This window comes from Opisthorchis viverrini, assembly GCF_000715545.1.
Source record: "Opisthorchis viverrini unplaced genomic scaffold opera_v5_37, whole genome shotgun sequence".
Classification (NCBI taxonomy): domain Eukaryota; kingdom Metazoa; phylum Platyhelminthes; class Trematoda; order Opisthorchiida; family Opisthorchiidae; genus Opisthorchis; species Opisthorchis viverrini.
This window is the reverse complement of record NW_008751693.1, coordinates 2,360,126-2,383,807: the sequence shown is the minus strand read 5'-3', so window position 1 is coordinate 2,383,807 and position 23,682 is coordinate 2,360,126. Positions and strand designations below refer to the sequence as shown.

At 42.8% G+C, this 23,682-nt stretch overlaps 1 protein-coding gene across 1 annotated transcript; it reads right to left on the bottom strand.

The window, feature by feature from the left end:
• Positions 1-6: 6 nt before the first annotated feature.
• On the bottom strand, positions 7-16,430 carry T265_02866 (hypothetical protein; the record flags this gene model as incomplete). Its single annotated transcript, XM_009167210.1, has 6 exons — positions 7-53; positions 112-261; positions 3,784-3,870; positions 3,910-4,077; positions 16,067-16,213; positions 16,337-16,430. 6 exons carry the CDS (start codon positions 16,428-16,430, stop codon positions 7-9), a joined length of 693 nt encoding a protein of 230 aa, XP_009165474.1.
• Between the last annotated feature and the right edge of the window lie 7,252 nt (positions 16,431-23,682).

Below are 23,682 nucleotides of genomic sequence, written 5' to 3'. Positions count from 1 at the left end.
GTATGCCTAGCCATAGTCTGCTGCCCAACTCAGAGAGATGGCCAATCCTGGACCTGGCACAGGAGTATGAAAGTAATCACGGAAGGTTTGGGTGCTGTCAGTGCTACTCACCTTCCAGGATGGGCACCGCGTGATCCTCATTGCGCTTGGTTGGAGATACTGCAAGATATATCTTATAGCCGGTGTCAACAGCCATCTTGTTGTCAGTTTCTATCCAGGTTGCCTGAATGAGTGTTTGGAGGTGAAGGCACCTCGGAATGACTGTAGTAAGGCAGCTCTAAGTCCTTTCCCCGTCCCCCTTTATTCATTTTTTCACAATAAGGCTTCCAAATAAATCATGCTTGTACGGCGGCGAAGCATCGCCATTTAACACCGATGTTATGCTGCTGCTAATGGTGAGTGCATGCTCTAAAAAGCTGATCTCAATACATCGACTTCCCAGCGATGAATTATGTTGTAGGGAAGTACTTCACGCGGATACTCATCAACACCTTGTCATATCTTCTAGGATCCTTCGAGGCTCACATGCTTGGTTCGGGGGAAAATGACCGTAAAATGTCTTTGATCAAAGCGGAAATGTTTCGGAGAGAGGAACAAGTTGTCATCTATATAAAGTGCGTGCGTATGCAAATTTTGTCTTACGATGTAGGCCCTCATAGTTTAGCCATGGCAACCGAATATTTAAGAAATAAAAGCATATAAGCAACGCATAGTCTTTTCCTTTTTTAACCTTATTCGATCTCCAACCAAGCTGATGAAACAGAAACAGCAATTGAAATAGCAACGCGGCAACCAGTTTGTTGTTGGACGTTGCTTCCTTATTTGCATTCCTCCAGAAGCTCATCGGAAAGATGTTGACGAAATGGAAGTTAATCATTGCGTGCAGCTTTACAATTGAAGGTATGTTGCTAACTCTCATCCAAACAAGCAATGTACTAAGGGTGGCTAAATTCCGATTGGGCTCACTCTAACGAGCTACAGACATATTTCAGTGAACAATATTCAAAATACTTGATTCTGAGCTGTAATTATTAGCAGATGAATAGATGAGAATGTCATCCTTGTTTGGCAAAGAGATTCTTTCGAAATACTATCTCAGAATCGGATTCAGAAAAAATACCAGCTGGAGTGAATTAGTCATAACAAGATCGTCCACTTGTCTGTGTGCAGTGCCGTCAACTTCAAGATGGGTTGTCGTACACACAAAAATATCCTCGATCAGTAGCTTATTAGGAGTAAATGAATGGTTATTATTCATGATGATGAGGTCGCATAGATGCTGAATACTTTTTATCTTAAGACTCCTGCGGAAATGAGTCCAAACCCTTTTTGCATACGAAATACTCGAAGCTCGAATAGAAGTTTGAAACCGCAGCTCATGCACTGGTCAGAATTCTCAGCAGATTTCCAAAAGGCGTACGGGCCGAGTTTTGCCGTAACGAGATAAGGAACAATAATAATAATTCGTCCAGACAAAAGTCGGCTAGAAAAGTATATTGTCTTATATGGCAAAACAAACTCCCTAACCACTATAATACAGTGGGTCCGAGGTGAAACCCATATAGAAGGATAATGCTTCCATGGTCAGCATATAGTAGCTTTCCCAGACAGTAATGCTTTGGTGTAATATCCGGTAAGACTACTACTTATCTAGAACATCCCCTTCTCGGGAACAAAGTAGATTGCCGATCGCATCCGCGAAGCCATCGTGACATCGTATATTCCAAAATGGAGCAGCTTAGTGTAACTACGGATTGGGCCGACGATCACTAGTGACTGGGCAAGACCAATGACACGGATTGGCGCGGACACGGATTGCCTGACCTTGATCAGCATACGGGATAATACATGAATTCGCATCAATTTATGCATGTACCTATTGATCATTCTTTGTGAACTGTGTTGTGGGCCATTAGAAATAGTATCCATTTACCTATAAGCCTGGACACCTGAGTACGCCCGAGCACACTTGGAACGAACGCACTGCCGGAATCCGGATGGGAGATCGTACTGTGATCTGTGGATATAAAATGGTGAGAATTCGTGTTGGAGTCTAATAAAGTTTTGACCAAGTTTCCCGCGTCTACACTCTTACATATTTGGGGGAAAGAACGGGACCCTCACTCTGTAAGTTGTAAGAGGGTGGAGAAAGGAACTTTTGGGTTGAATTCATCATTATAGCTTGATTATCAAGTGAGACGAAATATCGGAAACCACGGGGAACACCATAGGTACTGTGGGCCAATGAAAATGCCATAGTTCCTATAATATGTGTGTTCTGTGTGGAGTTGAACGTGAAACTTAGACTGACCTCTGGTAATGCTGAAGTGAACGCGGAACGGTCCCCATAGTGTACACCACTGCCAACCTAATCTTTGCGAACAGGTTCATCAAAGTATCACTTAGGATTTCATTGATAGGCTAACGTGTTGAGACAAAGAAAAGATATTGCAATTATACAGAACAAGATATTGCATATCATACGAAGACAAATTGAAGGTTTATTGATAACCTCTATTTCACAATGAACATGGGCAACCTATACAACGCGGAGATAGTCACCTCCTTACCTGACTTCTCCCCAGTTTTTTTGTCAAGATAGCATTGTTCTGGGAAAACTAGAAAATAGTCATATTACAAACCGCCTTGAGAATCATCGGAGCACAAGTGTAAGTGCAACCACGTGACACTGGATTACCGTATGAACCATGGTTGCAGAAACCTGGGAAACTCCTTAAAGATTGTCCGGATAACCCTCGTGCCAGCAAACTAAAAACCTAAGTAGACTATTCGTAAATCATTATGAGTGATCCACAAAACGTCGTCATAACTGTAGTTTATCAGATGCACCTAGCGTAATCCTAACACAGTCAGGGGTCTTTGAGTCTGCGTTGTCTGAACGGCATGGGTAATGGCTTTATGTGTGGGGATGAAACCAGGTTGACCGAATCAACAAGATCCTGCTTTGGTGGGGTTTCATTATATCCACTCTGAAAGTTGTGCCACATACGCCGGCTGCGCGTGTACAGTAATTCTCGGACAGCAACTGGATTGTTCTTTGCAAATAGGAAATATGTGAACCTTTTTGATAATGCTCCACTGTCTTGTTTTTATCAAGTAAGGCAGCTCGCAATTATGAAAATGATCAACTGCCCGCCGGTGCGTAACGTTGGCCTATGCTTTGAGGCCTACCCATCTACTGGCACTTTCACGCGTAACAATTGTCTTATTGCTTGATCGAATGAATAACAGACTGTCCCTGGTATTGTCCTCAACTCCATACGGTGATGCTACGGACCTACAATATACGACGAGGTAATCATCCTTGCTTCTTCCTCCCATATCACTCCCACTTGCACTATGATAACGGAATGGTTCCAAAGAACAAGAAGGGTGCGAGGACAGGTTATATGCAAATAACAATGAAAACGAAAAAGAGGGGAATATCATCGTGAAAACCTCACGGAAATGAAACTGTTTATGAGCAACTTTTGGCTTTCAAAGATCAACGGAAATGGGAACTTAGATAGATGTTCAGAGGAAAACATTTGACTCTACTTTGCTCGGCGAAAAATGCTACAAGCTATTATGATTTCGAACTGGTTTGAATGATTTGACGGATGGCTCGTCCCAGTACATATTCGGTGAGAGAAGAGTGAAAGGGTGAATCATTATTGTTGCGAATCCTGTGAATTCCTTACTTTGTGGGACCAGCCTGTACTCGCTTTATGAGGTCTGCAAGAGTTTGGAAAATGTAATCTGTTTCTTAAATTAGTAGTCTACCTTCATATTTGACGTTCCCTTCAAGGTCTTCACGCAGGTCAATAAATTTTAGGATCTGATCAACTTGATCCTCTTTCAGTTTCTCACCTGAGGAGAAAGATCATAAGGGAAAACAAGTCAGATTACCGTATCCCGTCAAGACATGTCGCATTTCTGCAGCGGAAACGATACCCTGGCCTTCACGGTCGAATGTCTTGAAGGCCTCCATGTAGTCAGCAAATGTACCGGCCGCTTTCTCCTTCAAAATCGCCTCGTAGCAAGGTAGAAATTCTTCAAATTTGTATTGCTTTTCTCCTGCATAAATTAAAAAGATTGGGATTAATAATGTTTCACGTGTAACACATCTTGATAACAGGTCTTGCTGCCAAGCCAGACAACTTATAACAAAAATTTGAATTAGGTTGCAGCGTTCACGAGATTTTTCCACTTTAAGTGAACACACCATTGTTTTCCGTATTGATCAAAGAAACAAAAAATTCTCCCAATCAGAAGACAAAAGTCCATTGAGAGGTTACTAATCTGTACCCTATCCATTTGCTAAATGATTTCACTCAAAATCTCGTTACGGAAATTGGCTAACATACTGGAAAATAGCGGTGGTTTATAGAATCAAGGTCTTCCGCATGTGGTAAATTACTATGTCCACTTTTGATGAATGATAAGTTTGATTGCAGTCCTGTTGTCTCGGTATGATTACTTCTGCCGCAGGCATCTGTTGGTCACAAACCAAGCAATCTTTTTGTCTGCGTTTCTCTGGACATGTTTACGAGTGTTAAGTGGTGTGTGTGTGTGTGTGTGTGCGAAGTGACTTACCGCTGAAGGCTCTCTTGATTGTTATGTGAACCAACCATGCTGTCGTGGTCACCAGATACGCTAAGGTGCATCTGTGGGATACTTGAGTCAAGCATTCCGACCAATTTATTGCGAATTTTCTCATTCAACCCTTCTACCTGACGGTCATTTGTTGAAATAAACCATTTGTGAAGAAATAAACGACTGCTGTATTCACATAGAATTGAGTTGAATATTCGTGCATGGATATGAGTCGATGTCTGGCTGTATACTTTGTGTTGATAGTTGACCACTATCCACTGCTACGTTCTCACGCCATACGATGTGCATCACAAAATCATGGTTCACTATCGTATGCGGTCTTCAACCGACCCTTTTATCCTCAACTTTGAAACATTTTCCTTACCATGCTGTCCGAATCCACTGTCTCATGGACACAAGAAGACCTATGTAAATAGGTCAGTTCAGGTGTAAAGAGAAACGGAGACATCAGCATTGTCAAGGGTCATAATATTGTTCATCGAGCAACGACACGACGGATCAATAGAAACTTTGGCTAGTTCTGCTAACATACAGGGCCGATGACCTCCCAATCGACTTACCGGGCTGCATCGCGCAGAAAACTTCACATACTCAATTGATCCATTCACGGTGTGTGTCAACAGAGGTGGCAGAGACAATATAAAAATGCGAACCAACAGGTTAGCAGTGGTGGGTGACACAGTAGTGGCTACAAGGAACTCGATGATAGAGAAAGTTGGTCTGAGAGTTCGAGATTTTAGGCAGATAATATTCGGGCTCACAAGTACTCAAGGCCGAGCAAGTTAGCCTAAAAGCGGAACTGGTTAGGGCTTATATATCCATGAACTAAATAGTGACTCTTATGGCGAAAAATGTTAGTGGTACGAGTTCTCTTCACATTTTGCCTATACGGTCCCCTGCAGTCTTGAAGAAAAGTTGTTTTCGATACATTTTTAAGCCTGCTCCCCTGCCTTTGACGAATCATTCAATTTACAGCACAATGGTTTTCCAGAGAGTGTGAAGCAATTTCCCGTGGGACGAAATTCGGGAAAACTTCCAGAGGGCCCAATAAGCTTCCGTCTTCTACCGGTATTGTGTTTCTAGGTTGTATTTCATATGGGACATTCGCCCCTTGTTGCCGTGTGCGACCGGATGTGATGAAATTTTCTTAGGCAATTTATCCTCGCATCCCATGTCCGAAAATCAGCCAAAATCTCCTTGTTTCACAAACTAATGCGGTTATCTCCGTAGCTCAATCTGGAACCATAACGATGAAATTTTCTTAGGCAATTTATCCTCGCGTCCCATGTCCGAAAATTAGCCAAAATCTCTTTGTTTCACAAACTAATGTGCTTATCTCCATAGCCCAATCTGGAACCATAACGATATATGTGGGTGAACTAAGTTGCGTTGTCTAGTCCACTGAACTCAACGCTTAAGAACGACTATCCAGAGACCATAGGAAGGATGTTATTGTGTACCTGAACAAACCTGTCAGCTTCAGCATTCGACTGCGGTCATAACGGTGATGAACTAACTGTAACCCTCGAACTAGCTGATGTGCTGTGAATGAGGTGGTTAGATAAAGTCGCTTTCGAGGACCAGATATTGAAGAGAGATGTCGTGGTTTCGTGCTGATGTTCCGGCTCCGACAGGTCGTAATTCATGTGTGTTTCGAATCCCAAGTATTGTAAGTTTCATGTTAGAATGACAGTAGAACGACACGTCCGCAAGTGCTAAGAATACCATTGAATTTTCACGGAACGATGAATTTATTCTGGGGACCCAAAAGTTCTCTAAGAAAGCTCACAGAAGACTTTTTGAATGGGTAATTCCCTGAGCTCTTTATATGGTTGAATTCAAGCCCTTATGGTTACGGGAAGCAAATAGTGGTGGTGAAGAACAGTAGTGGTCAATACTGGTGAGACGAGCTTCCCGTTGGTGGCGTACTCAGCATTCTTTAGGTGACAGTGTCGAACGATAGCTGTGGAAGATTATTTGACCGTTGCAGGGTGCATGACAAAACCAACTTTGACCGGTGATCTTTGCAAACTTCACAGTCTCATAGTATACAAAGCTTTGAATTTCGTAGGGTTGACGTAATACGCTCATTTTTTTGCAATGTGCTCTACGGTGAGCTTCTGTCCCTCTGCAGAATTAGTTTTCAGACTAAATCAGTGGAAATCCTCACAACGACCACAGATGGCTTCTGGGGATATATTTTATGATAATAACGCAGCTAGATTTTAGCGAAAACTCGGTGTCTTTCTCATGTAAACGCTCTTCTTTGGAGTGCATATGGCAGACCGTATTATTGTGCACACCTCACATCCATCTACTTGCTCGATCAGGTCTTTAGCTTAGTGCACAAGGCTATGTGTGATTACAGTACTTCCTACATCACACGGAACCCCCTGGACCAATCATTTGTTTGATGCGACTGTGTCGCCGGCTGCAGCAGCCGTAGGGCTACGTTTTCTTATCTCCTTCTCAAGACCATCACTCTACTAAAACCGAATCTGTTTGGCACTTTTGAGACACACGTTTTGGACGGTGGTGGCTGAGTTGCCTCTATGTATACTCTTATTAGTAAGTACCAGAAAGTCAGGGAAACGTGTGTTGAGATTGTATTGGCAGTTAATAAGTAAATTGAGTGAATATTAGTCTGACGTCACGTGAAGAAAACTTGACGTTACTAAGGGGAAACTAAGTGAGATGATGTGAATTGCCTTATAAGGATAATTTAAAGACGCAAAGGGACATTGTGTATGTCGAAGATCCTTATTCTATGGCATGTGTTAATGCAGCAAGGACCACACGGGTGCCATTTCAAGGAACGGAAATCTGTGTGCATGGTGTCACCGGCGCAAAAAACGTTACGTTAGGTCTTTTTTAAGGGATATTGTGCATTCACTTTACAGGAGAAATAAATGTGTCATTGGGTGAGTAGAAAGCACCCTAGGAGCCTCTGGAAAACTGCGTACCTTCAGATGCAAGCAAGCAGGCATTCCAAAGTAATCGCTGGAGTTATTGCAATAAATTTCGTTGGCCACTGATTGCATTCGTTGAATGCACTTTATCGTTTAGTTCAGCGGTGATGCACAGTATAAAACTGTCTAATATAAAAACAATTTCACCAATATAAAAAGTTAGAATGCGAAGTAATCGGTTATACTCCCTAATTTCTGTAAGCTAGAAAAGCTAGCTAGCTCCCACCCCAACTTGCTAAGCACTCTGCGTCAGTAGAGCCGTTGTTTATCGATTCCGATCAATAATTGTTCCAGAGAAACACAAATGGGGCAAAGAAAGCATCCCTGCAGTTGTGCCTGAATTCCGACACTCCCTAGCGTCCTTTAAAACTAGAAATAATAACCTGTTATAGGCAGCGGCTGAGTAACTTAGCACCCTGATTGGCCAACAATACTGAATTGCAAAAAATCCCGAAGAAGCCAAAGCCAAAATCTTCCAACCTCAAGCAGAGAATGCGTTCGATGCTCTCAGACGCGACAACATGACTCATGTCACAACAGCTGATGCAACTAATGTGAGTTCAACAAACTGTGAACAAGTGGGTCACCTAACTACGGGACCACTACAGCAAACTTGTGAGTAGTTTCCTTCATGAAAATATACCGCGATATCCCCAGTATCGTGCCAATTGAAACAAGAGGCGGGCTTTGTGCAGCACATTCAAGGATATGATATAATAAACGAGAGATTTAGTTGAGTCTCTTCTGAAAGCTCAGTTGATATGCAAATAGATGTATTTGTCGAGGTCTGTCCAGTTTGGGTTAGAGTAGAACATCAGGCTGATGGCAAATCAGTGGCTGCGCCTACCTAATGATCCCTAAGATTAGTGGAATCGGTCGTGGACCGCTGAATAGTTGCCAGTAACCCTGTGAGTAGTTTCCTTCATGAAAACACGGAACTACACATTATTAGTGAAAGCATTAATTTCTAGACGATATCAAACGAAGCAAAATTTCAAACGTCACCGTATCTTCGTGATATCTAACCTAATCTGTGATGCATGTTGCGGTTTTGTTTTCTTCTCGGAAGAATAAGGTCAGTTAAATTCAGCCCAAATTAGCCAAATAGCCTGCATCAACTCCTAAGCCACTTCAAAGAAGTACGCTGAGTTGGATCATTAATTCTCAAGACTTTGTGAGTGGGAATTTTTATGAAGATTTTGTCCTGTAAGTGAAGCAAGTCTATGCTGAAAAGGCGTGAAGAACAGTGATTCTCGACTGTTCAGCACAGGCTGGCTTCACTCACAAAATGTCTATTTTCACTGATAACGTTGTTGACGGTGTTTCTGATGATGGTGATGATGATGATGACGACGGTAGAATATTTATCAGTCCCGGTATTGTTTCTTTTCATTAGTAATCCAATTTCTAACGGGTGACACCACATAAGGCACTCATTTGTAGCCGGACTTGATTGTTTAACGGATGATATCATCTGTTTAGTATCCAATTCAATCAAGTAAAAAAAAGCTACCAGAAGATTGACGAGTGTGTCACCCGGTATTCTGTTTTCCCTCTCACACAGTGTAACTCCCAGGGGCCGCACAATCTACCCATTCCTTTGATAGTCTCGCTGAGACACACTGATTTTGTGTATTACTGCAATCCTTACGGATATCAAATTAACAAGTTAAGGTTATCACCTAAATCTTGACCCCGATCATCTATTATTTAGGGAGGCGGCTATTCTCATGTGGAATTGTGGTAACTTAGCTTCATTTGAGGATGAGGCTATCCGTTCTAAGCGAACACCAAAAAGTAATGAATATCTAGCATGCGGTATGTTCACTCCGATACAAATTAGGGGAAAGCGCACATGCAAAGGTCTCTTTCTTAGTGTCCGTTGTCAACAACTAACCTGCTCCGTACAAGAGCAACACGATAAGGAGGCAAGTTGTTCCAATGAAAGACCAAAATAAGCCTGAACACCGTACCAACCGCGTTTACAAAATAGTTACACCGACTGGACAACTAAAGACTCAAAACAATGATTACAAACGAAAATCTGGTTAGCTACAAAAATGCTGGTGAATTAAACGAGTTGGAGTGAATATGGGTCATCGTGATCCATATGTTGGTGGAGGTGTATGCAGTTTGTGAGAACCTCTTAACAAATCAATTTCTCTTATTAGTACCTTGTACCCTTTTATGCCAAAATTTGAAAAATTCAGTCAGAACTGCGGTTTAGTTTAATCTGGTGCTTGTGAGAAGTGGCCCGCTCTAACAGTTATTCAACGCCACTTGCTTATTTTCCAATCTTGTCACACTCGACAAAATGTGCTGAGAAAGCTGTCTCCGTGAGTGCAGTCAACTGTTATTCTCAACTCCTTTCAGGGTCCCCCTGAACAACGTGCGAAGGATCAATCCCAAAAAACACGAAATTGAAAACTAATTACTGAGAATGAATGTGGTTATAGGACACCGACTGCTCCTTCTAAGTCTACCTCAGGGGTCTGAATCAGGACAAAAAAAGTAGCGGATTGCTTCCCAGATAATCATCAAAATCCGTATATACGGTTAGCCGCCTTGGCAACCAACCATGGATTTGATACATATCAGATAACAGGCTAGAATCGTGGAAAGTCAAGAATAACGCCTGACTGCTCTCAGCTACTCGAATTTCCTGACAAATTTCACCATATGGACTAGACCAACAAATCGATTCGATTCGTTTTTGTCGCGAAGGCAAAGTGTGGATCTTCTCAAATGTTACGGTGAATTTGCTGAGCAGCCTGCATCAACATTTTTCAGGCTAAGAAAGGGTATCACATATAATTAATTAAATAGTGATTTCAGCTGAGGTTTTGTCCCTTAAATCTGGACGAGATTGGGGCTAGACTGCTCAGTGGTTATAAAACAAATTTATTGCCCGGAAGGTTCCTGGTTCGAATCCGAGCTCTGCTTCTCCAGGCTTGGGCACCCTGGTAGTATCCTAGCCCTCATGCTTCCTTCGAATAACATGGCAGTTAGGCGCCGAAAGCGTGCTACAGCTGGATGAATGATTTTTATCCCGCAAATCATACCAACCTGAGCTGAAAAAACCGAGAAGCACCGTACAGCTGTTTCTTATTTGACTCATCAGCAGCGTTCATCTCATGAAACTCAATGGAATTTTGAACCCGTCTAACATCTGGATCATTTAAGCGTGCGACCACAAGCGGATGATCAGCAGTGGTAGTAGGTCTCAAATGGACATGGTACATCATTTCATCCTCAGTCGCTGAAACTGCGTCGCATAATCAATTAGTGACGGTCTCCTCGAGTGGCTACTTCTCAGACAGAAGCCTCAATCGTCTTGTGGAATTATTCTCCTTCTGAGATACTTATTGCTTGTTTGTTGATTGCAATTTAGGAATTTTTAGCTAAGATTTCGTCCCGTAGGTAACGTTGATCAATGCAAAAAGACCCAAAAGCACTGTTCAGCTGTTTCATTCTTATTGTGAATCACGAGCAATACAAGACTCAAGGAAATGTCATCTGGTATACCGTCACTCGAGGAGCAAGTGAACACGAGAGCACGGTGTGTTTGTTCCTGTGATTAAAGAATGGGTGGGGTCTAAGTGCGAGTTGATCAAACGGTGGATAAGCAGTTCGTGGCCGAACAGGTTCGAGACTATCCGGATTTTCGTGAGATGTGTACGGCTGCTGACTTCCAATGGGGATAAAACAGCCTCTAGGCTTTTAGTATAGACGAGACCTTCATTGAAACTTTCCAAACATTAACAACACATTACCAACAACAAATAATAGAGGTCTGGGCGAGAAATAAGTAAACTTTTCATGATCCTCAGCACAAACACGAGATTGTTTTGGTTCCCAAGCTAGTTTGACATCACAGAGACGATCGCACACATGTGTTTGTGTCTACATGTACCTTTTCCGCTGTGTCTTTGAACTAGTTTACCGACAGTGCATCAACACGTATCCATCAATTCTCATGAACGTGAAAATCGAGAAAACGGAGGAAAGTGTAGTGTGTACAGATTACTTTTGGGACATACATGGAGGCAGGGTGTTTGAGGGAGTGAGAGAATGCGCATACAGTTAGGCGAAGATAGAATTCCGAGTAATGTGGCGGATGTTGAAGAACATGCACTGGCTGCACTGAGCTCATTTATTTGCCAAAACGTATTAAATTCCCAGGTTAAAGATAAACACGCTGTCCAGTAGCTAGATCACACTTCCGGCCATGTGATATCGTTCCGTGTAAGTAAAGCAATTGAAATTTCTAGAAAAACCATTTTCTAAGAGTTTTATATGGACTCCCCCTCACAACTTTCCGTTCACTCTAAGCAGGGTATCTTGATTTCACAACTACTCAGATGCTATGCTGTGACTGCAAATAATATGATAATCGGTTGACGTACGTACAGGATCATTACAAAACTCCATGGCAAGAGGTTAACGAAAAAAGATGTTAATTACGGTCCATCGAGGTTGAGTTTCTTCTCAACCAAACTATTTCTTAAAGCAGGCGTTAGCTGTCGTTTTTTAAGAGGCCTCAGCGCCACTAACAAACACAGGTCAATCGGTTTATCCATGAAGATTCACTTATTGATCACAAATAAGAATAAACGATTCGATTTTGCGGATACCATTGATCTTGCTATATAGGAATGGAGACATCAAGTAGATTTTGTACTTATATAATGAATAAATGTGGTGATATCTGTCTTGTACCTATCACTACTGTACAAGCTAAAGAGAGGATAGTGTCAGATCGTTAAAGTTGCCCAAGTTTGTCTGGATGCAAGCACAAGTAATCAATTCTTGGACGCGCGGTTTGGTCAACGAATACATCAGTTTCAAAATACTTCTGCTATAAAGACATTACAGCGTGAACACACACCAGGGCGTAATTGCGCAACATTCCATGCAAGACAGTTTGGAACAAAGCGCAAGCTCCGTTCGCTGAAAAATTGTTCATCCAATCAATAGGTCTAAGACTTTAGAATAAGAGTTCAGTGCTGCGGGTAGTGGCAGGGTATTGCCGCTTTAAACTCGGCACTCAAAAATAGCAGATTTAGGTCCGGTGATTGTTGTGGTGGGGACAAAACTGTCTTTTCCAGCAGTGTATCTGGCAAGAAAAAAAACATCAATCACTATATATATATATATATATATATATCACAAATACATGAAAACATCTGTTGAAACATCGTCCGGCCTAATTAATCCAAATGTATATGCATTCATGATAGAAAAACGAGATGAAATTCGCACTCGATCGTAAGTGAACATAGACATTTACTGTCTTCGATGATACTCTGAGATGCTAGGACCGGAGAAGCTATCCGTTGTTACCTGTTCCAGTCCTTTATCATCGGAATAACAGAGACCACAGTTTTGAGCACGAGGGAGGTGTTACTTCAACGGCGTACTCAGAGGTGTACATCACACTGGATGTGTGATTTCATTGAGATAGAGGTTGATAGAACACTCATATTCGGCCGAAAGGAGATGACAACACTTTCTTTTGTGAACTCGTATGACGGTAGTTCTACCTGTTATTTGGTTGGAAAAAAAATATAACTAACAAATCTGAAACAGGTTATCGTGAGTGACTTAATTCGCCTTAGCATCAGTCACGCTTGCTGTCCCATTTTTGGGAGTGAGACATTACGAGGTGAACTGTACACGGCACCTTCGCCGTTAAGCAACAGCTGGTTCCCCAATAAATCTGAAAAATAGTAAAATTGTTCCTTTCCCTCTCTGTCTAGGACTGACCAAAAATTGTTTCCTCGGAACGAGGCTAACTTTTGGGAAGCAACCCGAACAAACCGAATAAAAAACTAGAAACAAGCTTTCTGGGAGCACATTTTTCTGCCGTTGGAAGCAACTTTCATGTGTCTAGCGTAGGTTATTATTTCAATTTAAATGTGAGTTTCCAGATCAGAGTCTTCGGATGAAAGCGATTGCATTGAACCAAGCAGGAAAAAACACAGAAGCATATCCCAAAATGCACGACCAGAGTGGATGGCGCTGAGAAGTCAACGGAAATACAGATTTATTTAGGGAATTTTTGCACACTGGATCAGTTGAGCATGTGAATCATAGGTTATGGCGTCGTACCAGTCCTATTAATTCTGAGAACTGTAAGAAACCAATGAGGTACCGAGTTGTCGATTACTACCAATGTCTAGGCTTGTAACTTCTACATCTCGATGCATCACAGACGGACGAATATGAGTAAATTAGACACTAATTTTGCTTGCGTCACCAAGGAATTCTTCTAGTTCGTCATCCACCACGGGAAATTGTGGATATCCGATGGTACGATCCACATGTGGAATAGATGAATTTCTGGCCCCATCTGAGGTGGGTTTTAACCAGGAGGTGGTTTGTGATCCTAAGCAAGACCCAATTCATCCGGGCCCTAAAAATTCATTGAACGCTTTGAAGGGCCAACTGAAAGTGGCCGCCCTAAAGGGCAATGACTGCACTACCTTGGTGTGTTTAAAGCCGAAAATCACGAGACCACCCTTTTATCATTTATACTGAGTTTCACACGCGGCGTGCAGTCTACCGGAACAGCCTAGCTCATAAAAGATGGAGGTCACTTCGACCTATGGCTGACTGCTTTTCTAATTCTCCAGTATGCGATAAAGAGTAACCCACTGATTTCGCTTCTCGTCACATCATCTACTTCCCGCCATACTACTGCACGCTTGAGGTTAATTTTCTACTCATATTCGTTCGCTTGTGCTTCAGATCCATTGAGTACTGAAAAGTGTATTTCTCATCTGAATTGTCCAAAAATAAGTAGTCTGTGAAGAGCAGGCCGTTTGGGAAGCAACGAGGCCCCCGTTGCGAGGACGGGTGGTATATTCCAACACACATTCCAACACATTACTAACGGGTGGTATATGTAGAAGCACGTTAACAACAAAGAAACAGCAATAAATGTTGACCCATGCTGGTTGGTCAACGTTAACTCCGACCAGCTGTAAGTTGCACAGCTCATTAGAAGTTGTGCAGTATAGATAAGATAGGAGCCTGAGCAGTCGTCAAAGCATTGACAAAGCCGTCCTACGTAACTAATGAATCCCAACAAAGAAGTCTGGACGTTTCAAGACCTGGTAGCATTTCGGTTATTGGTAAAGGTTCAAGCTCAATACCTTACGATTTGATCACTAGTTGAGTCGCAACCATGTTCACTGGTTCAGACGTAGAATTTCAAATCCGTTCTGTAGGTGCTGGTGGAGTGAGAGTAACACGCTCGCCTCGCATGTCAGGGGTGCGGAGTCCAAGCCTAGACACGGCCAAGGATCTACACTGTTGATGAGCTCCAAGGGCAAAACTCGAGTGCAATGTTTCCCTCTTTGGTGTGGACCAACCAGAATGATTGCGCCAGGACAGGAGGACGACTGTTCAAACGATAGTTGTTTAAGCGTGCATTGTACAAGTCCTTCAACCACTCACAACTATTACTGAAATTCGAAAGCAGGAAAGAGTCACAATTCGGAAAGAGAGTGAACACGTCCAACAACATTTGACATGTTCAAACAGACCTTTGTCCACACGCTTCTCGGGATATGTCCCATTCTCATGCCTATTGGGGCAACTTATCCCTTAATTATTGCTTCGTTTTCCTGTTCACCTGATCACAAGTATAAGTTGACGAAAAAACGACGGAATAACTCATTCAAGATCTACTTGTTTCTAATAATTCCAGAGGACTAATGAACTCGATTGAATACTGAATTTTTGCTCCCTCAAAAAACTTTCTCACCAATAACATGTCAAACAGGTCGGGAATTGCTCTGAACGATAACCAAACAGAAAAAGTGCATTGTGTTGTGTACTAACTAGACAATGGTCCGTTTGGTGGAAGATAAGTCTTTTGAATTCAAAACTAGCCGCTCAGATATGTAGTCATCAATAGTCTTACCAAACTGCCTGTGGATATATTAATGCCACTGTGTGTAAGACTAACTTATTCATCCTTTACGAGGTTTTTCAAATACACTGAAGTAAAAAAAACTATCGTTAACCACTGAAAAATTGCTTTTCAGATTGAAAATTGTACCAGAGCAAGACAAACTAACACCAAGTATGTGGAACAAATATGGTCACAGGCACTTTTTTTATAAAAAAAAATCCCCATTACTTATTTCAGGATGGAACTGACAGTTAAACATAGAACAGACTTGGGCTTCAATTCTACGCTTATGAAGAAATTCACATTCGTGATGTAGGGATCGTACAAAAAAGGCAAATGGTGTGCTGTGTTACCCGAACCCCTACAGGAGTGAGGAGAATTAGTGACTAGATCCAGATAACTTGGGCTGACCGAGACCAATCGACCTTCTCTGATTATCCACCATTCTTTCACTTTACTCACCAACAACCTTCACTTCAGGTTGGAAAATTCACACCAGTCAAAATGACCACGCCAAAATTTACACCGAAAAAAAACAATTAGATCAAGAAAAACCAACCTGGTTTTTCAGTAGCTCCGTGTTTCACAGTTACTGAAACTGTTGGATTCATTCCGCTGCATCGAAGTAAGTCTCCCACCTTGTTGGCGTCGACCATGCCATCACGACCATCCCAAAAGTCGAACAAATCGAAGACCTCACGGATGTCTGATAGATGAATAGGCAAAACTTGTTAGGCTGTGGCTTGTGTTGTTTGTTCGTTACATTGATTGACTCAGATTGGTGGTTCGTTTCGTAGACATGTGTGATTTCACGACGCGAATGACTTACCTTCAATTTCAGATTTTGAGAGGGAGCTCTGGAAAAAGAGAGAGTTAATTACCAGTGTGCTGGTATCAGAATTATCGGTGACCAAGTAGCTCATTTAAAATCATGAATATATCATGGCAAACAGGTGGTAAACATTTTCAAGAAAGGTTACACATCTAAGCGGTTTCATACAAATTCGATAGACGCGACCCTCTATCTGATAAGCAACTGAAATGCTGTTGGCTGCCGGAGAAAACAACCTCTAATGTCTGGGAAACTACCTATTCCGATCGTCGAACCCCCTCACCGGAGGACCTAAATCGGCCCTATCAAGATAAGTAATAAAAAGCGAATAGAATTTCAAACTAATAGCCACCTGCTTACGAACTACTGTTTTTGACCGCATACCTAAAATTGTTCCGGTTTTTATGCAGATTTATGATGGATAGATTCACTCGAATGTCAACGTCTCAAGAATAAGTGATGTCTAAAATATTATTTTTAAAGTACTAAAGAAAAAAGTGAAAATAATCAAACAAACTCAGTGAATCGTACCCCAAGGTAGACCCCGTTTTCCGGAGAAAAATTTAGTCATTGGAGGACTTAAGGCAAATATGGGTGCAAAAATTCAAAGCTTACCATCCTCCGGAATGGAACGCGCGTTCAATAGCGAGGACGATCAAAGAAAAAAGTGACGCTGCCATTCGAAGCCTGGGAATCAGTTCAGCAATCGATCGGGCGTGACATTGCACGGCGATGCGGATTGGTTGGTAAGTCGTATAAGCTCACCAAGATACTGTTTGCTGTGGGACATTGTTTGCATGAGGAGCCGATTGGTGACTAAGGGTCGCTGTAACTGTCCTTTGGGAATTGTATAGGTTCAGTGATGGATACACACGTACGTGGAAACAATGTCGAAGTGAATCAATATCACTACACGCGTACACAAAGGCCCTGATTCCGGTAGCTGACTGACTTCCCCATGACATATTGCCTAGTATTCTGTTACCAGTGTGAACGGCTTGAAGGAGCGCGATTCACACTATTGATTAGGTTGAAGTTGCCCCTCAGAGAACACGTGCGTCTACCGTTCTGGTTTGTTTCGCCTTCTTCTGCCGCAACGAACATATCTCATGAACGCATAGATGTGCGAAACTACGAAGCCAATGCAAATCAACTTGTGAAGAACAAAACTACCGACGTAAAGCCAGTTCACAAGATGCGAAAGTAGATCACTAAGAGATTCGGAGGACTCTTACAACGTTGTGAATATCGACAGAGTGGAAGAGAAACCTAGAACGTGAACAATATGGGCGCCGAATTAGAAAAAAGTGATCATAAAGAATACTGAATAAAAGGATGGTTCAGAAGACAATCCCACTTCACGTGGCACTAATTTTTCCTGGGATTCACAAGCGCTGTGACCACCTCAAGTGCCTGAGATAATCTATGTAACGTGAACTGTCCGTGGAGAAAAAGAGCACATATTTGATTGAAACCATAGCAGCCTGATGCAAAGTACTCATTGAATCTAGCGCACGAATTATTATTAAAATTATCTTGTCCTGAGTCAGATTCTCCCGTATCCTCAGATGCCGAGCGATTAAATGTGGCAGACTGATAAGGGCTGCCGTTGTCATGCAGTTCAGTTCTACCCTTGATGTATCACCAAAAGCCTGTTAAGGAAATGTGACCTCCAAGACGAGTGATGCAACTGATGATATTTTGTTTGGGGACATTTCAAAACTGATGTTTATTTTTAGTAGTGCCATTGTTAGTATTTTTCAGTGCTACCATTTGAAAACTTATTTATTCTGCCTATTACTTTTCTTGGAAAATCCAAACAATATTTAGACATCGCAAACCGATACTTTCCTGGCTAAAGTAGCACATGTTTGGACAATAGGTCTAAAGGACAAAACAACAGGACAGTGTCTGCGATGCATGTCTGGTTGGGGTGATGTGGAAACAGCGAAGCCAGATTGTGTCGGCAACAGAACGTTTGACGCAGGAAAGAAGTAGATTCAGTTCATTCCCGTCACCACCACCGGTAACTGTGAATACAATTTATTCTCTCTGTCTGTCAAGACCAAATTTACTGGTACAACGGGTGATAAGGTGCTCACGCAGCGGGATCAGAAACAGATTGGTCGCTCAATTGTTCTGCTGAGCAATTCAAACTTGACTCTCGCACGGAATAGATTTTGTCGGTGTGGGCATAGTTATGCTACATAACTCACAGACAATAATTCTTTCCATATCTTGATTAAGTTTGTTTGTCAAAATATTAGCCACCCCTCCATAGTGCCGAATTCGTTTATCTCCTCGCAAAACCAAGCAAAAACACGTGTTCTCAGTCAACCGACTGCATCATTCTGTTCATTTAGTTGCCAGAAGACAGCTGACATCTAAAACACATGTCATCCCATAGCAGGACGCCGGTTTGCGACCGCATCTAAAATGCCTGCAACTCTGACACCACTGCTTTTGACCATTCTGACCAGTAGTCGTTCTTTGATGTCTAGTCTAATCGAAGCGTCAGAAAAGATCAATTTGTCGTTGCTCAGTCTTGCTAGAAACCTGATGGAAACATTGTTCGTAACGTTGAACTTGGCCAGTGGATTTCAAGTTTTGACAGGTTTGCTTCATGTTAGCCCAACTGTAATGAAATACCAATTGGTTGACCGTCAATTTGTAGTTGGATTTGTTGTCACTTCAATAAAACTTACACTTTCCGATAGTCAGTACATCTCACTACAAGCGGAAGAGTATCCGAATCGGGTGCGTATTTCCATGAGAATAATTCCGATTTGGAAGTTTCCATTTATAATACAGCACAACGACTTGCTTTGGTGTAAATTTGTGGTTATGTGATCTTCTATCTGTGACCAATTAACCACGCCATGGTGTCGTAAAAGTAGGACGAGTATGCATGCTTTAGGTTGGTTTAAACCCCCGGAACGTACATCGTTAATCCACCCCTCAATGCGCAATTAATCTGTGGTAAAACTGGGCAACCGAAGAAGCACACAGAGCTAAACGAATGCACCTGTTTTCTTTCTGAGCAGTAGTCGGGAGAAGTTTTTTCGTAAGGAATTGAACTAACCTCATTTGAGTACCGCAGTTGGGCGCTTGTTGCTGTCTGCAACCAGGAACGTCGTCACCCTTATAATGGACTTGATTTTTTGGACAGCTTGTTGGAGGATCTAAAACCTAACTGCATATATCGACCAAACATCAACCCAAAGTCGAGGAATTCTCTGGAAATCAAGTGAATTTCGTGAAATTTCAAGCATTCTTTGAACGTGTACCAGTAACGAATTACTGGATGCCCACAGGATCGTGGGTCGTTCCTAACCCCATCTGTGGGCGTTTTCTGATATATTACCTTGTCCCGGCGTTCTTCAAGTGTAATAAAGCAAAGCTCTGAGAAGAATCGCTCTTCATTTAGTAAGTCAGTAGCATTCATCGAAATTCAAAGTTCGAAAACATATAAACCCAATGAAGGCACAGCACAGTCGTTTACAAAAAAAAGTCGCACTTCCTCTGGAGAGGCCATGCTCTGTATCCAACACTCCCGTAATCTAGACGCTCAGTGAATCTTTATATATTCACTAATACCACAAGGTGGAAGGTTCACCTCCCTATTGCACGAAGAATTATGTTTTCGCAAATGTTTGAACGCACTCTCTACTTATAACGTCCGGTTGTTGGGATGACTACTGTGTCCCAATGCGTTATCGTCACCATCATCCTCATTGTGATGGTCGGGCTTCGATGCTGCAATGGCTTCGAAGGCTATATCGGCTGGAAATCCGTGATTTTACCATGCCTGGAAGGCAGCCAGACAATGATCAGAGAGTCCAGGTGCTACAACCAGTTGTGGTCTGAGGTGATTCGGGGCTAAAGTAGTCCTGTTCGTGGTCGTAGGGCTGTGAGTACATTAGGGCATATTCCCCAGGCAATCAGAATCTCCATTTGTATGGAAGCGGAAACGGTTTACTGGTGTCGCCGGCGCATCGTCTAACACAGTCGAATTACTTTTAAAAGTCAAAAATCCAGTGTGTCTCAAAACTTACATGCTATATGCAGCAGTCTTAGGAATCGGACGTTTATGCCTTTCTCCCTGCGTCTTCAGGATAGGTGAACCCTTCAGTATCATGTGATTCATTGATCTCCATAAGGCTGCCACAAGAAGAAAGAATAGACTGTCAAGCCACAACCGGGATGATCGAGTTACAGGACTAGGAACAATCGAAATATGCCAGGCCTTTGAAGATTGGACAAATAAGAAACCACAAACGAAAGAGTGAAGGTAAGCCGATTCCGACTCGGACCCTCGGAAGTTAGACTCATTCCTGATACGGACAAAAGCAACAGAGCTGAAAGGCACGCCCTCCTTTTATCAAGGAGGGTGAAACGCGGTCATATAGCTGTTCTAAATGAAATTCCGAAAACATTATTCTTGTGTGAAATTTCACAGGATGATGCAAAATGACTTGTACTCGGGTTAGTAGTGGCGGACGCAACACGACTGCCATTACAATTGCAGTGCGTCGCCTGAAAGGAAAACGCCGGGAACGGAACCATTCGCCATGCAATTTTCTGGTGGACTTCACGAAGGCGTTGGACTCTGCAAATGAGAGGGATCTGTGGAATGCTGTTCAAGATTTTGACTGCCCCGAAAAAAATTGTCAACATTATCACATCGCTTCATCATGGAAGAGGGCGCGCTGGGGTGGAAACCGCCAAGGGATGAAAAGGGTTGTGTTGTGGTCCCTACTTTGTTTAGTTTGCGCACAATCAAATAGTGACCGCAAAAATGACGCACCGATCCAGTACTTATACGGTTACCTCATCGACTTGCAGCACCTCATGGACAAGGCTGCGTGAATCGGAGATCCGAGTGCTCCTAGTCGAACACGACTGTACCCTACTTGCTGATTCAAAAGTGGAATTGCGGCGGATAATCACAGTATTTGCCTCGGCAACATTTCTGTCTGGTGTGAATATAGATGTTTCTAAAATACGTATGCTTAATCAACCTGCGGAGTCTCACCAAAAGACACCCATATTCAAATACATGACTGTGACAAAGCGTGCCGCGAAAATTTCCTCTACAGAGCAGTACATTATCCACAGACTTGACAATCGGTACTGAACTATATGCTCGGGTTACCAAGGCAAGCGCTGTTTTCAGTCGCCCGTATAAACGCTATTGCAGCAATCAGGAATTGCGTGTGGACACCAGGGTTTCCGTGTACCGCTGTCGTATGGTGAAAAAAGGTGGACACTATACCGATGAAATATTCAGATGCCCGACTAATTCAGATTGTGATGCATGAGCAAGACACGACAAATTGCGTACGCAAATCGAATTATGGGAATCGAAGTTTTCAAACGAAATAATATCTCTGGAAGCAAATACGTTCTAATGTGCAGCCAGCTTTTCGGGATAGGCCACCCTAGACGAATGACGGACAATAACACTCCGAAGTGACTTGTTTACGACCGTTTAAGGAATGGAGCTCAAACTCAGGGGGCACAGATTTTCAGTACTGTGACGGTCTTCAGGTAAGTTTGGAAAACTGCAACCTTGGTTTCGGAACTTGGGAAAGTCTGATATTTCGTAGAATGGTGTGGCGAACCGCTGCACAAGCCCTAGGAGCTGTGAGGCGAAACACAGCTCAATGTTGAACGCAGGCGCGTCATTCGAAACGGTCGTACAAAGGGCGAAACCACAGCCACCTGGACTTGTGCAACTTGTGGACGCCCGCACCCAAGCAGACCTGGACTTGAAGGTCACTAAATCACCCACTCTAAAACCATCATTGAGGTGCTGGTGAATAGTCCAAGTACCATTCTTCCAATCCCAGCCTACGTCTGTCAAAGGTAAGCTTGCCCCGACTCATTACCAACACCTGCTCCGCTCAGCTGTCACACTGCGAGAGGTCGACGCCTCCGTAAGAAATGGGTTGACCCGTTTGTCGGGACGCACTCAGATATGGAAAAAGTTCATGTGCAGAGAGTGACGCATCCCCAAGGTCACCATCGGTACGACACATCCAGAAAGCAGGTGCGTTGGCGGAGCTCACCAAACATGGCTTAGCAACATACGACCAGCGTAGAGGGCCTGAGAGTGTTCACGACCGGAACACCGCCATTGGCGGGACGGAACGAACAAGTGAACGACCATATTTGGCCATTTGGTCATCCTATATATTTACGCAGACGCTCTGTATGTTTTGTCCTGACAATACAGCCGTGTCCCGAGTTCTCTGTCTTCTCCCTATCGCGTAGTCTGGCAGGCTCACTGCAGGCGTAACCCCAATAGACGGCCACCCACTTTACAACACCGTATGTTTACCTGCCGTGACAAGCATCATAACAGGGACGCCCTTTCTTCGGCTCCGTTTACTACAAGTTTCATTTTTTTACATTTCGGAACACGTGGTTTTTCGTCCAAAAGCGCTCATACCATCCTGCTATTCTAACTCCTTATCTTCAATGTGAACTTGCATTTTTAAAAGCTCACTGATCTGTGGCTGCAACTCGGACGGCATGTTTAGGTGACCGGTTATCAAGGTTAAGCAAAAGTACTGGGATAGCTCCGCGGAAAAACCAATAGTAATCACAAACCATTACAAAAAATAGCAAAAAGTACGCGAAGAAAGGAAAGTTGATGCTGACAAATACGGTAGGTTAGAAGTGAACTAGGTTAGCTTACATTTTGGGTAGAAAGTTTAGTTCAACCTGCAGCCTGCTGTCCAAGAAATGGAAGTTCACGGAAATTTCATGAGAAATAAATTAAAGCGCTTGCGTGATCTGTCATGCTCTTCAACAAACAGAAACGAATGGACGGATACTCACCAACGTTGTCTGTCATCACTGATGATAGTACAACATCGTTTAACTGCCATTAAACTTAACAAAAAACAGAAAGGGTAGAGACGGGTCTCGATGCGAAAATAGGTTCGGCTAGTCTGTGAAAATGACTGCGAACAACAATGGCCTGGGCACAACTAAGCAACGTCGTCAAGTAAGAAGTCGATAGCGCAGTAGGCCCAGCATAACTGCGGACGTTACGCACCATATTCCAGCAAACATTGACAGACTTTACCCATAACGTTTAGAAATGACTGTATGCGCACCATCAGAATCGACTGCATATTAGGGAGTATCAAAAGGACGCTTGGCAAAATAACACGAAGAACCCACAGTATTTAGTTCAGAAGTATTTCCTTTGAGGAAGGGCGAACAACTAATCGACGGATTTACTGCTGAGCTTTGTGAACTCATTCACCATGCGAAAGTTTTTGCCAACAGGAAAGTGGGATGGAAACAAGGCACCCGTATGTGGATTATGG